The sequence below is a fragment of the Arachis duranensis genome, chromosome 10, assembly GCF_000817695.3.
Source record: "Arachis duranensis cultivar V14167 chromosome 10, aradu.V14167.gnm2.J7QH, whole genome shotgun sequence".
In the NCBI taxonomy this organism is placed as follows: domain Eukaryota; kingdom Viridiplantae; phylum Streptophyta; class Magnoliopsida; order Fabales; family Fabaceae; genus Arachis; species Arachis duranensis.
In genome coordinates, this window is record NC_029781.3 from 59,965,156 (window position 1) to 59,981,041 (window position 15,886).

Here is a 15,886-nt window from a genome sequence, read left to right on the forward strand (position 1 = left end):
TGGAGTTGAACTTCGAGTTATGACGTGTTTTGAGCGTTCAACTCTGGATCATGACGTTTTTCTGGCGTTTAACTCCAGACAGCAGCGTGTACTTGGCGTTCAACGCCAAGTTACGTCGTCATTCTTCGAATAAAGTATAGACTATTATATATTGCTGGAAAGCCCTGGATGTCTACTTTCCAACGCCGTTGAGAGCGCGCCAATTGGAGTTCTGTAGCTCCAGAAAATCCATTTCGAGTGCAGGGAGGTCAGATTCCAACAGCATCAGCAGTCCTTTTGTCAGCCTTCTTCAGAGTTTAGCTCAAATCCCTCAATTTCAGTCAGAATTTACCTGAAATCACAGAAAAACACACAAACTCATAGTAAAGTCCAGAAATGTGAATTTAACATAAAAACTAATGAAAACATCCCTAAAAGTAGCTTAAACTTACTAAAAACTATATGAAAATAATGCCAAAAAGCGTATAAATTATCCGCTCATCAAGGACCCACCCCATCGTCGTACACTAATCGCGTCACCTCTACCAAAGGATTTGCTTTGTGTCTGATGTGATTTCTCCTCCATCTTCAGTGGCCACTGCTAGCTGAACCAAGGTAAAGTTCGTTGAAGAGGTGTTGGTGAGGCTGCAGATAAAGTAGCGGATTCCCTTGTCAAGATCTATGTCAATGATAGTTTTGCCCAATTCCAATTTTTTCGTCAGAATCAAAGCTTCTTTAACTATCATAGCCTCTACCAATATAACCTATTATACTCATCTCACGATCATTGAAGCTACCAGTGTCATTATGTCCACAACCAAATACAACACCTTTAAGTGAAGTGGGTTGGCGTAAAGTAAAATTGAAAGTGAATTTCTCATGTATAAGAACACCTTGTGTTATAGAAACACTAGCATATGCATATGTATAGTTGCATTGATAATCATTTTGAGGAGAAGACAACGTTGTTGTATCTAGTATATGGCATGCTTCTAATTCACATGAAATGTTAGAATAAATGGAGGATTGTTGAAGATCAAACATGGGGTTGAGTTGTTTATAGCAATTATAACAAGGAGAACACTACCTATATCGATAATGCCACAGATGTTTTTTAGTGGAGTCCTAATAGAAAGCTCTATGAGATAGTGAACAAGATATGCATTTTGTCATGGCTCGAACCAAGCCATAACTAGTGCTCAAGGAACAAGTCCCTCAGCAAGCCAAACGACCGAATTTTCAAAAAACAGACAGAATCTTCTCTATTCCTATAATCTTACCAACATGAATATTATCTTCCTATATCAATAATAAACATCCATTTTCAAAGATGACAACAACAACAAATTCCAATTATATCCACAACCATACATTCAAAAGTCGCATCATATATATTAAGTTGATAACTAAAGTATATTGTTGAATCCATACGTTGTACATAACCAAGTCTTAATTACTATCTAAACAATTCGAGATTCAAAATAACATAACCCACACAAGGACCCTGCCTGTGACATATGGAGCATTGACACAATCTAGAGTTTTGAGCAAAGGTTCCATTACGTAAACACATAGCCCTTGGAAAGAAGAAGAGTTCACCGAAATGACTAAGATCTACTGAGGGGCAGATGGAATGGAATATGGAATGACACCTGTATCTAAAAAACATGGAAATATAATAGGGTGAGTGATGAATCCATATTTTACGATAATTTTTTATTTGATTTGAGTGGATTTCATCACATAAACTTGCACTTATTCCCTTAAATAACATGCTTTTGAGTTTTCTTCCGAAATTGTGCTTAATTATGAAAACATGCTCTTTTGTGCCTAAATTAGCCAACTTTATTCCATTTACCTTCCATTCGATACATTGATGTTGTTTGTGAGTAATTTCAGATGTGTGAGTTTTGCAACTCAGGAGCAAACATTATATATATAACTCACACAAGACGGTACAACTTTATCTTAAAAGTCATATTTCTTTTTAGAGATAAAAAATTCATATTAAGTAAATATGTGAATAACTAGATAAGTAATTAAATGGAATTGAAATGGGAGTTCTCATTTTAGAAGTCAAATCAAATCGAATATTACACACTTAAGGTGAGTCCACCTCTAAAGGTAGCCTTTTTCTCTAGTGTGTACGTACGGTATAACAGATCCAACATGTGGCCTACACATTAGGCTAGCAACACCCCTGCTAGCTAAGGTCTGAGCCAGATGCATCTAGGTTACTGTCATAACCGCTGTTAACTACAGTTTTCTAGTCACAGTCTCTCAAACCAATTCAAGCTAAATCACTTATAACAAATCTCTAATGCTTGTAACATATTACTAAATTTCATAATTCATATAATATACATAAGAATGCATACTAAAAATTTAATTAAAGTTTAACAAAGTCAAATAAGAAAAACATGTATGCTTTATAAAATATATAAATATTGTCACGTGTGTATTTTTATAAAGTTATGAGTTTCCAAAAATAAATATTCATTCCAATAATTCAAAATGTATAGAAATCAAATAATTTCATATGAAAAAAAAAACTCAAAATCCAAGTTAAATACCAATGGTAATACATGTAAAAACAATTACAGATATAATATTCACTCACAACTTGATTTCAAGGAACCGGAAGCAACTCTGAGTGCGTCAACTAGCTACCAAATGATGTCCAATAACTTTACAATTCTTGAAATATGCCAATAATGATATTTGTGACTACTAATATTGTCAATTAATATAATTTTACTCAATTTGACAAAAATCCTAAATTTTCTAACCTAATAACCCTAATTTCGGATTTTGCTATACCCGCAAGTATAAGAATGACAAAAATTAGAGATATAGCTAATTATTGAGTCAAAGAGTTACCTTAAAACCTCAATAATAACTGAAATTTCAAAGTTGAATGCTTCCTTCACTCATTAAGATGAACTCCATGATTTAGGGTTGTGAGAAAATAAAATTTTTTCTTTAGGTATAAGTGATGTATCAAACTAAAGATAAAATAGAAAGATAAAATAAAATCTAGTGTGTGTTATGGTTGGATAAAAATTTTGGAACAAAGAAGATAAAATAGAAGAAGAGATGAAGGAAAGAATAGGGTTTGTGTGTTTTTCTCTTATGAAGAAATGGAAAAAAAAAGATAATGAGGGACAGAGAGGGGGTAGAGAGAGCTCAATGAGTGTAAAGAGAGAAAAGGAGATTTAAGTAGGGCATGTGCTCCCAAATGCTCCTCTTTTCTTCTTTTTTTTTCTTTCTTTCGGTTATTACACATTTGATGTGGATTGTACTAATATTGATGAATTCATGAGCTATTGAGAGTAGGAAGAACTTGTTCTAGCCAATCTTTTCGAATTAGTTTGACACTAAATCTGTCATTGTTGCTGGCTTAAACAACAGTGGGCAATTTATATGGTGGATGAAGAAAAATCCACCAACATTAAAACGACGTAATATTAGAGACTTTTTTGTCCTCAACCCATTTTATATCATCCACATAGGATGTCGTAACTGTAAGAACCGGAAAAATAACTTTAATAAAATAATAATTTTTAACTGCTCAGAATAGGTTCGAAAATATAGAAATGATATTTTGAAAATAAAAAGGCAAATTTTGAATTCAATAAATTTTTCTGAGTGGAAAAATGTATCTTTTTTGAAAAATTTTTGTAAACATGCGTACCGGTGCTTAAGCCAATAGAACTGGCTCTAGTCTTTCTAGTACTGCATATTGAGAAAAATAAGATTTTGAAAATTGAGTTTATTATTTTGAAAGGACAAAAGTAATTTAGAATTGAAAAACGGGTGCTAATCTTAAAGGTTTTGGCCCAAAGTGGGCCAAACGGACTAAAAATGCTAACGGGTTGGACCGGGACCAAGTTGGGCCCAAGCCCAACATATATATGCCTCACTTAAGAGCCAATTCAGCTCATTTTCACCCACAAATAAGGAACGGGGCTGCTGAAGTGAAGAGAGGAAGAGAGAATGAGATTTTACTATTCATCTCCTCCTTCATTTGGCCATAAATTGAGCTACAGAGCTCCGATTGACGAGCCATTTACGGTCACGCATCACTGTTTCCGAGTACGTCATTTCTAACTATGCTTTGCTGGTAAGAACTCGTGCCTCCTGCTCCAGTTTTCTGCCCTAAGTAATTTTGCATTTTTACGTTTGGTTTTTGAGTAGATTGTGTGATTTTGGTTTTTTAGGGGTGAACTAGCATTGCAATATTGTTGGGTTTTGCTTCTAATCTCATTGGATAAGGTAAGGTATCTTCAAACCCTTGTGTTTAGTTATTTTTGTGAACCCTAGATTTGATGTTGGTATATTGCATGATGTTAGATTGAGTTTTGGTGTTTGTTGGAGTTGGTTTGAGGCTTTTGGATCGAGCTTGGTGTCTTTGTTTTGGTATTTGGTGCATTTTGGAAATCGGCCAAGATATAGTTTCGGTTTTCTTTATGTATATGTAATGTTTCTGGACACTTAGGCTAGTAGACCTTAGGATAGGATTGAATTGGTTGGTAAAGAGTGTTGATGTATGATGATTTTGATGATTGTTATGAGTTTGGTAAATGTTGATGTTGATTTAAGATGTGGGGTTGAAAATGATGATTTTGAGTGTTGATCATGAATTATGAAGCTTGTTGATGTTGATAAATGTTGAGGGTAGAGAAATGATGCTTTGAGTTGTAATATTTAAGAATTGGAGGTATGTAGGTGAGAATTTTTGGATGAAATTGATGAAATTGCATATTGATAGGTTGTGGAATAATTGGAGAGTATATGAATATAATTTAGATATATTAGGATTGGTTTGGATATACAGCAATTGGTTTTGAATTGAGAGTGTTGGTAAAATTGAGTTTTAAAGCTTTTTGGTAAAAAAAGAATTTTTGGCAAATTTTGGCAAATCATATCTTAAGCTTCACTTTTTTGAAATTTATTTAATTTTGTATCAAATTAAAGATAATTCAAAGAGCTTTAAAACAGTATAGATTTTGTTGAAATTGGAATTTTGTAGAAAAATATATGATCGTTGAAAGTTGGTGTCAAAAATATGAATTCTGTGATGTTGTAGAAAATTGTAAGTTCTAGTTTTGTGCTCACGCACACACCTGTGCCTAAGCTACAAGCAGAACGAGTGTCATGACTCGTGCGTACGCACAAGGGGTTTATGCACATACACCCTATGAAATTTGCAAGTTGTGCGTACGCACAACATCATACGTACGCACAAGCTGGGAAGAGCCTATTTTTGAGTGCGTCTGCACGTATTCATGCGTGCACACAAAATAGAACATTTTACTTTATGTGTGTACGCACAACCCTATACATACGCACAACCCTATACGTATGCACACTGCACTGTTTTTCAATAAAAACCTTGTTTTTAACTGTTTTACCTTCCTGACAAGCTTGTGAACTTTCATAACACTTATTTATGATTTTTTAACTTGTTTTTAGGCTTTGAAACATAGAGAATACCCTAAGTGAGTCTAACTAGATATTTTCTGGTAAAAAGTTTAGAAGACGGTGATTTAGGCCAGGTATATCAGTTAGATAGAATTGTCATGTGAACTAATAGGGAGCCGGGTTGATGATGAACTTGTGATATTGACGATGGATGATGAGTTTGAGAGTTGGAAATGTTGATAAGTTTGCAAATTAAGAACTGATAGTCGTTACAATGAGTGTGAAACTCGAAAATGAATGAGGGACTTGTTGGTTATTGAAAAAGTATGCAGGACCTATATCCCTGGCGTGGCAGATTTCTCTACTGCAAGAGTGAGCAGGACACTATATCCCTGGGATGAAGTTATGATTGATAACCTTTTCTGCCGCATGAGTGTGTAGGGCCCATATCCTTGGCGTGGCAGATTGTAACACCCTAATTAGTCTCAGCCTTACCTCGCGTCGTAAAGCAAAGGTTAATCAGAGATTACGACAGTTCTAAGCTCATACATAATATATATATATATTATATAGAAAAATGGTATAATCTAGAAGCCCGATGAAAGACATAGCTCAAAAACAGGATTTCAAAGTGCAAAACGTACTAACAAAGCTACTAGCTTAAGACACAAGAAATAGATAAGATATAACAAAATACAAGTGAAAATGGAATACAAAAGGAGAGATGTATAAACAAAATAAACCAAAAAGACTCTAGGCGAAACAAAATACAAAAGGAGAGATGTATAAACAAAATAAACCAAAAAGACTCCAAAAGAATCTAAGATCCTTCGCTTCTGTCACCATCCAAAGCAACTCAACGAGGTGGGTTGCGACCTGCATTTGAAAAACACAACAGAAATATGGTATAAGAACTGGAGGTTCTCAGTATGGTAACAGTGCCCAGTGATATAGGATATAAGACCCTGGGATGCCAAAGGAAATCCTAAGCTCCATATAAATAATAAGATTTCATTACTTAAGCATTCTAAAACAGATAAGCATAATATACCAACATTGACTTAAATAAACCAGGTAATCTAACTTAGAGGATTTCTACTCTAACCAAACACCGTTGTCCCACAGCCTTCACCAACCGATCCTCCATGCGATCCCATCGCCACCGCCTTCCGAACCTCCTCAATCTCAGTAGAAAACACAGGTAATATACAATGCAAGCAAAGCACAAGTAGAAGCATATAAGGCAAATAATTCAGATAGCAAGTAAGCATGTTATTCGATTAGGCAAGCCATTACAAGTAAACAAAGCATACAAACAGATAGAGAATGTATATGATGAATGCCTGCTCTACTAGCTGTGATATCACATTATCAGTTCAACTGCTAACCCGACACATCTCCATGGAGACGTCACCCTTCGGACTTCTCATATGGGAACCCCCGAGACATAGTGCTCGAATCACTGTCCAGGTACCGGCTCCTGCACACTCTATAGATCCGAAGGGATGCGAGCGGGATACTCTTGCCTCAGACCTCACATCTCAACGTAAGCGGGATTAACCACCGTCCTTATGCTGCCGCCGCTACCTCGACAGGCAGGATTAACCACCGTCCCTGCCGGACGCATAGCGTCTCATAAACTCAGAAAAAATATTATTTCAGTGGTTTTCAAAAAGCATTTTCAGTGTACAGATATCCATCATCTCAATCCGAGTCCCCGACTCATCTCAACCACTATCCATTCACAACTCAGCTTCCAACTATCAAAAGTTCATCATTTCTCATCTCATATATCAAGCATCCTTCACCTAACATCAAACCATTCTCAGCACGCCAGAAACCTAGGCCTCCGTTTTCTAATTTATCATAAAATTATATACTAGAACCCTTAAGTTATATCCCATGTTCTAATACCCAAAACTAGGCCCAAAAGTCTTAAAATGGTGTTATAGAAGCTTACAACCTTGTTGGGAAGGTAGAATAGTTGAAAACAAGTAAATTTGAGAAACAGGACGTGTGCGGCCGCACAGGGGTCTATGCTAGCGCTACAAACAGAACGCGCTTCCTTGCCTGTGCGTGCGCACAGGTATGTGCATCCGCACAAGACTGTGCATGCGCACATATTAGAAATCATAAAATTCTGCAACTTTGCAGAATTTCAGATTTTTAACACCAACTTTGAATGATCATAACTTCCTCTACAAAATTCCAAATTTCACAAACTTTATATCGATTTAAAGGGTTTTCAAAGATCTTTAATTGTAGACAAGTTTCACCAATTTTTGAAAACTGAAATAAAAATTATGATCGAACAAAGTTTACCAAAAATCCAATTTTACCAAACTTCACAATTTACACAATATCTTACCATACACATTCCAAATCATACCAATCCATTCAACAACTCCATCTTTCATCAAAATTAACCTGTTTTGCCCTAATACACCAACATTACCACATTTTCCTTCACATTTCATCATCTTCAACATCAACACCAATATATCACACTTTTACAACCATAATGCCAAATCATCAAATTCAACATCATTTACATCATCATTATTCCTTTTCAAGTTACACAATCAATCACCATTATCATATTACCATCATTCATCATACTCAAACCCAACAATCATTAAATCATTATAAATCACCACATTGCAACATTTAACAACTCAACAACCATTTAAATTCAAACCTATCCTATGGGTCACTAGCCTAAGTGTCCATGAATATTATATACTACATAGAGAAAACCGAAATCGTACCTTGGTCGATTCCCTATATGCACCAAATCTCCAATTTAGCACAAACAAGCTTCCAACCATAATCCAAGCTTTCAATTCCACTCTAATAACCATAATCAAACTACACACATATAAATCACCTCAAATCAATCTAGGGTTCCAATTAAACATAAATTCACAACTTGGTGTTGTGGCCGGTTTGGTTCATTAAATGAGCCTTTTATATGTTGGGCTTGGGCCCAACTTGGGCCCGATCCAACCCGTTAGCAATTTAGCCCGTTTAGCCCAACTTCGAACCAAACCTTTAAAATTAACGCCCGGTTTTCAACTTCTAAAATTTTTCTAAGGTTTTCGACGGTTTTTCACTTTTCTCGTGCGGTACTGGGCAGACTTGAATTGGTTCAACCGGTTCAACTGTCGGTTCGTGGTTTTTTACGGTTTTTCGCAAAAGGCACATTTTCTGACTCAAAAAGACCCACCGAGTCCAAAAATCACTTTTAAATTCTCAAATTCTCTCTCTAACTTTTCAGGATCTAATTTGGACAATTAATCACTTAATTAACCGGTTGATCAGTTGCGGTTCTTACACAGATTCTTTGCTGCATGAGTGTGCAGGGCCTATATCCCTGGCAGGGAAGAAAAGCAACATCCCCGGAGATATGTCGGGTTAGCATTTTGAACCGACAAGGGATATCACGAGCCAAATAGGATAGACATTCATCATACGCATCTTTTACATGGTTGCTTGCTTTGACTACTTGAGTTATGCCTTTTTGAATAATATGTCTAAATGCCAATTGATTTACCTGTTATACATGAATATTATTTGTGGTTTTCTTGTTTGCATTAAATGTGTTTTTCTGGCATTGAGGAGGATCGGAAGGTGGTGGCGATGGGATTGCACGGAGGTTAGGCTGGCGAAGACTATGGGACAGTGGTGCTATGTTTGTTAGAAATCCCTTAAGTTAGAATACCATGTTTACGGTTTAAGTTATTTATTTTGTTTTAAGCTTGAATATCTGTTTTTGATGTTAAGTTCTAGGATTGTATTTGGCGTCTCGGAACCTTACATCTTATATTTTGGGCACTGTTACCATACTGAGAACCTCTGGTTCTCATACCATATGTTGTTATTGTTTTTCAAATGCAGGTCGCAACCTACCTTGGTGAGTTTGCGGATATAGTGACAAAGCGGAGGGTGATCTTTTTGTGCTTTATTTTACTTTACTTTTGTGGTAGTTATTCTCTCACCTTTCATATTCTATACTTTATGGCCTTAGAGGCTTGATTTGAGGGATAAGTTGTATAAGCTGTTTTAAACTTCCAAAACTCTTTTGTATTTCAATTTGACTAGCTGGTCTAAACTCCGCAAGCTGTGACTAGTCATCTTATATATATATATATATTATTTATTTTAATTATTACTTTGTGTATCCTGGAGCTATCTATAAGCTACAAGGTTTTATATGTATTATGTCGTGTTCTGTTCGTACCTATGTTTTTAGTTATTGTGTGTGAACACTTCGCATTTCGTAATTCTGTTTTATGCAACTTTGAGCTCTACTCCTTCATCGGACTTCTAGTTATATACATATAGCTTTAGAACTGTCGTGGTATTTTGTTATCCTTTACTTTACGACTAGAGGTAAGGTTTAGAGTAACGGAGTATTACAGTAACGGCTATCTCTGTAGAACGGTGTTCATATTAAACATCTCTATTATGTTTTGTAGTTCCATATGGATGGAGGTATCTAGGTGTCGAGATTTTGAGAAAGTTAGGGATTTAAATATATTGGTTAATCTTTAAGAACCTAAATGTTTGTGACACAAAAAGTTAGAGACAAATTTATCTTTTTCTTTAAAAAAAAGTGAACGATAATTGGAGAATTTATATTTTATAAACGACAAACCACCTTAAATTGATTGAGTGATCAGCTCACTAACTCATTACTTAAGTATGAGGAGTTTAAATTGCATTTTATACATAAAGCAATCTATTAAGCGCTAAATTTAGAGCTCAGATATGGGAGAAAATATTTTTTTATCTACGGAATTAGGAAATATTGTGGGCCACAAAAGAAAAAAAATACTTTACAGCCGACGATCCATTCCCTGAAATGTGTCGTCAGTCGTGTACTCTTGTCTACGCCAAGGCAGTGTGAGTCAGAGCCTGAGTTAACTTGCCAGCTCCAATTGGCTCTTCTCCTCGTCACAACAAGTTGCGAATCTGCCAAGTGATCGCTTCTGTTCATAATATAACATACATCGGGTAGAAATGGTAATGTGGGTATTTGGTTATGGTTCTCTCATCTGGAAGGCTGGCTTTCACTTCGATGAGCGCGTCGTTGGTTTCATCAAAGGCTATCGACGTGTCTTCTACCAAGGTTCGTTTCGTCATTTTGCTCCCTCCCTCCCTCCCTCCCTCCATCCTCTCTCTCTCTCTCTCTCTCTCATGATTTTTCTTTTTAGGCTCAACTGACCACAGAGGAACACCTGAGTATCCTGGAAGAACAGTGACCCTGGAGCCTGCTGAAGGAGAAATATGTGTAAGTCTTCAATCAGAGTTCACCTATTACACATGTGCTGTGATATCACAGTTTAATGTGCTTCGGAGCCATCGTCATTAATGAAAACAGACTCAAAGTTGATTATTAGGTTATTTTGAGTAATATTTTCTGATTTAACCATTTTTAGAGAAGTCTTCAAGGCATATTATTCATGTTGATCTATTAGTGATAACAAGCTTCATAGTTCATCACCTGAGTATAGATGTAATTGTGAAGTTTATGAAGATATCCTACTTGATTCAAGTTTATCTGCATCAAGACTAAAATTGATTTTAGTTTTCTAGCATTAAACTTCAATTTTTTCTTCTTATTTTGTTTTCTGTCTAGTCTTTCCTGTTGTTGGCTTTTAATATGTTACGAGTTGAAATTATCAAATGCAATCAATATGTGAAATGAAAAATTACTGTGTTTTGGAAGGATATAGTGGGGAGTTGCTTACAAGATCTCCAAGAAAGAAGACCAAGAAATCGCATTAACGGTATGCTTCTTCAAATTTTATCTTTTTTTATATTAAATCTATATTCTTTTCCTATTTATATTATTAGCCCTAGCAGTCAAAAGTTCTTATATATATATATATACACTCACACACCCCACCTTATGTTATTCACACAAAATTAGCTCATCAATCATAAATCCTCGAAAATTAATGTGAAGGCTTAATCAGTAGACTGGAGAAGAGGTAATGAACAACCTTTTAAATTACAGTAACAGTAATGGTCTGAATATTTATTTAGGATATTAGGCTTTTCTAAGGTGTCTAAATTTAAACATGATTCATGGCAAGATACCATGGCATCATCTAATGTATGTAACTAACCCTACCAAATGAGACGTCTTTATTGTAGTATTAGTCTTTGTTAAGCATTACAGATTTACGGTAGTGTTGTGATACACTGATTTTCAGGTAATTAAATATAAACAAGCATTTAATTCGTAATGATAGAACATCATATTGATTTAATTAGTTTGTTATGTTTATCTAAGCATTTAAGTGTTGTGGTTATATTCATATTCATGATAACATAGCTAATTTGGCAGTTTTGAGGTCTTTACAATGAAGTATATGAAACAACTGATGGCAGAAATATTTGCTTTTTCACCCATTGTATCCAGTTCCCTAATTTTAAGGATTGAGAATTAGGCTCTTAGTTCATGCCATAGTGGCTTATTTCGGGATGAAAATGAAGATCATGTTGCTAGACATCAGCGTATAAGATGAAAAATGTCTCATTGAAAAATAATGCTAAACATCACAAGCGAGGCCCATATTGGAAACTAGAAATACTGATACAAATTAAAAATGCTTAAGGCTCAGTTTAAGCTTTAAACTAAGCTGCGCTAGCACTTCTTGGAATGGCTTACATATATGACTTTGCGTTAGAATCTTTAATCAGAGGGAGTGTTTATTGAAGAGTTATACAAGATAGAGATAATATTAGAGAGACCTGTCAAGTCTTCCCATGACTCCAACAAATGTCCAAAACAAGAAAGACCCACCATCTCTAATCTCTTCTTCCCCTTTATTCATAATAAACTAATGACTTTCCTAACTAACGTGGGATCGCATCACCTGGCCATCTGACTTCGTATGTAATTAGTCATTACTATAGATATAAATTTGTTGTGGATATAATTTCCAGTCTTTTCTTTTTGGTTTGCAAATAACGCATGTCTTTATGACAATGGCCTTTCCACACACATGATATTGTGGCCTACTGTTATATGTTATCAGCTCAGCAAAGCATCTCAAGGAACGATAGCCTCTGAGCTAAAGCATGAAGCTGATTTGGTCTATTGTTTCCAACGTTATATGTAGAGTTTTTATCCATCAATTAAAGCTGCAGACAAAAAGGAGAATGGTTCTTCTACTCCTTGTGGGATTTTCAGTAGCTAACTGAATAGCTCAGTACTTTAAATGATAAAATTATTAATTAATTTTAATTACTGCACAGTATCTGGAAGTGAGAGAGAAGCAATATGACAAGAAGGAATATGTGGATCTTTTCACCGTAAGTACCTTATGCCAAGATCTTTTCAGACCAATAAGGTGTGGCGTTTCGTTCTGCTCTATAATAAATGTTATTCGAAAGATGAAATTTGGCATGTATTTGAAATCTCTTTCAGGATATTAATGCTACAAGCCCAGCCATAACTGGTGTCATGGTGTAAGTGAAAGAAACAACCTTAGACCTATTTCCATCTTTTTTCTTGTCTCTTTGATCGTCAATAGTTTAGATAGTTGGTGTGAACATTTTTCAGGTATATAGCATCTCCAGACAAGAAAGTTAATGTAAATTACTTGGGTCCTGCATCTTCTGAACATATAGCGAGGTATTCATCTTCCCCCGACGCAGCATTGTCTTTGTTGCGCACAATAAAAAATGATTCATGATAATATATTAATTTGCTGATCCTGGCTTCAAGAACCTTATTAAATATCTAAACATCACTTCTATAAGCTTGATCTTTTAACACTTTGATTACTAAATACAAATAATGCGATAATTTGCTTGTAACTGAACCTTCAATATCAGATAGATTTCATTTGTTCCACTTTTTAAATGCATTTTTCATTGTTCATGCATTCAGGGTTACATTGTAAATTTTAACTGTGTTGTGCATATTCTTTTTGGGGATTTGTATTCATTGTTTGGATTTTTTTTTTTTTTGGTTTAAAACCAAACTGGATCCATTCTTTTTATATGAATTTCGTATAATAGTTACAACTTTTGGATTCTTTATATTTCATCCTATAGGCAAATAATTCATGCTGAAGGGCCCTCAGGACCTAACAGAGATTATCTTTTCCAACTTGAAAAGGCTCTTCTTCAAATAGGTTAGACTTTTTTAACATATAGTTTAATCATTTTTATATGAATTTCCCTTTTATTTATTATTTTATTTTTACTAATCATTCTTAGGATGCCAAGACAACCATGTTATTGATCTTGCAAACGAAGTGAGGCGTTTTCTTTCGGAGAAACGTTGAATGCTTCAGTGTATTCTGTCAGCTTTCAACATCCTGAGACTTTAACAAATCCCTTTTAACTTTAATTCTATTGGGGAAACACTGCATATGTTTGTCGTAGATGAATGATTAATCAATTGTTAAAATACATAATTATTTTTTATATTGGGGTGGGAATGGTATTTTTCATAATCATGTATTGTATGGGTGTTAATCTCAAATACAGCACGGTTTGATTTAAGGTGTAGAAATCGAACCCTTGATATTTTGGGAAGCAAAAATTAGACCCTCGGATTTGATATTAAAAGATTTTCAAAAAAATTTTTGCAAATTAATCGGACCTACCGATCACACATTTCCATACCATAAAAAAAAAACACATACAAAGCCAATAGAGTTAGATTGCATACACTCCTCATTCATAATAACAAATTCAGTAAAGTATTTGTTGTCTCTGACATTTGGAATAAGTCTCAAAGTTGTCTCTATTATTTAAATTGTTATATTTAAGTTCTTAACATTTCAAAATCGTTTCAATATTGTTCTATCGTTATTGACCTGTTAACAGAATTGACAGTGGGACAAAATCAAGACAATTTTAAAACGTTAGAAACTTAAATAGGACGAAAACGTTGGGGACAAAAATGATACATTATTCTTAGAAGAATTACCAAATCAAGTAAATTGATAGTAGATTTTTATCGAATAAATTGCATTACGAATTCAAGATTTACTCATACTTGTAAAATGACTAGTATATAAACTTTCAAGAAAAAAAAAAGAGAGAATGTAATATACAATAAAGTATAAATTATATCTCTAGATCTAATATATCAAATTTTTTTAATATTTAATTTAATTTAAACTTTATTTTTAACTTTTAAATAAATTTTAATTTTTTTTCCTTCCATAATTTCACCTTTTCTACAATAGGTAATTATTTAATTTATTTTTTAAGTTTACTCTTAATAATAAATAAAGTTATTTAGAATAAAAGTAATGTGAGTAAAAATAATTTTACTTAAATGTAATTTAAAAGATTAAATAATTATCTACAATAAAAAATTAATATTATTGAAAGATAAAATTAAAATTAAAGTTTGACTAAATTAAACATTAAAGAATTTCAATATATTAGAGACATTATTATATATCATACTTTTTTTTTCGGAAGTTTATCTACTAGTCATTATACAAGTATTTTATGATAAATAAAAATTTTGAATTCATAATGCAATGCATTCTATTAAAATTTATTTTTATTTTACTTGATTTGGTAATTTTTATAAGAGTAATGTATCGTTATTATCCTCAATGTTCTTGTCCTATTTAAGTTCCTAACGTTTCAAAATCATCTCAATTTTGTCCCGCCATCAATTCTGTTAGCAGATTCCTAATGACATGACAACATTGAGACGATTTTAAAATATTAGAGACTTAAATAGGATAATTTAAACATGAGGGACAACTTTGCGATGTACCCCAAACATTGGGGACAAATGATACTTTACTTCAACAAATTTTAGCCGATTCACATGTATAAAGAAAAATAAAACATTGGTTACAAAAATAAAGGATGTTAAAAAGTTGAGTAAAATGACAAATAAACCTCCGAGGATTTACATTTCGAACAGATTGGTCTCTAAAGAAAAAGTATCAATAAAGTGCTCTAAAATATCAAACGTAGACAAGTTAGTTCAATTAAAACTTTCTACCCTAATTATAGGGACTAATTTAAAGATTGTGTCTACATATGCTATCCTAGAAGATTTTATTGGTATTTTTTTCTTTAAAAATTAATTTATCCAAAATAAAAATATTCAGAAATTTATTTATTATTTTACTCTAAAAAGTTTTACAAGAATGTGATGTTGGGATGTGCACCAAAAATAAATAAATAAAATATAGAAAACGACATATAAGATGTAGCGTTTCAAAGACAAAAAACACGACATTATAGGTATAGTCGTAGTGTTTCATTTAGTGAAAATACGAGTAGTGTTTTCATTTGGCGGCAGCCTTGTGGAGTGGCAGCACGTAGTGTGAAGAACTCAACGTCGAGTTTTGTTTTTGTGTCAGTGTTTGTGAAGAACGTGATATATATATTGGCTCGCTTTTTATTCAACCTAATTTTCGACACATTACATTTTGGTAAACTAATTTCAAATCAAATATTTATGAAAGTCGATTTCATTTTT

General features: G+C 33.9%; 1 protein-coding gene across 1 annotated transcript; it reads left to right on the forward strand.

Annotated features, from left to right (window-relative positions):
- Window positions 1-10,240: 10,240 nt before the first annotated feature.
- On the forward strand, window positions 10,241-13,969 carry LOC107469832 (gamma-glutamylcyclotransferase 2-3). Its single transcript, XM_016089212.3, has 8 exons — window positions 10,241-10,534; window positions 10,620-10,696; window positions 11,142-11,195; window positions 12,673-12,729; window positions 12,845-12,885; window positions 12,980-13,051; window positions 13,477-13,556; window positions 13,642-13,969. The coding sequence occupies exons 1-8, from the start codon at window positions 10,426-10,428 to the stop codon at window positions 13,707-13,709; spliced, it is 558 nt and encodes a 185-aa protein (XP_015944698.1). The 5' UTR covers window positions 10,241-10,425; the 3' UTR covers window positions 13,710-13,969.
- The last annotated feature ends 1,917 nt before the right edge of the window (window positions 13,970-15,886 follow it).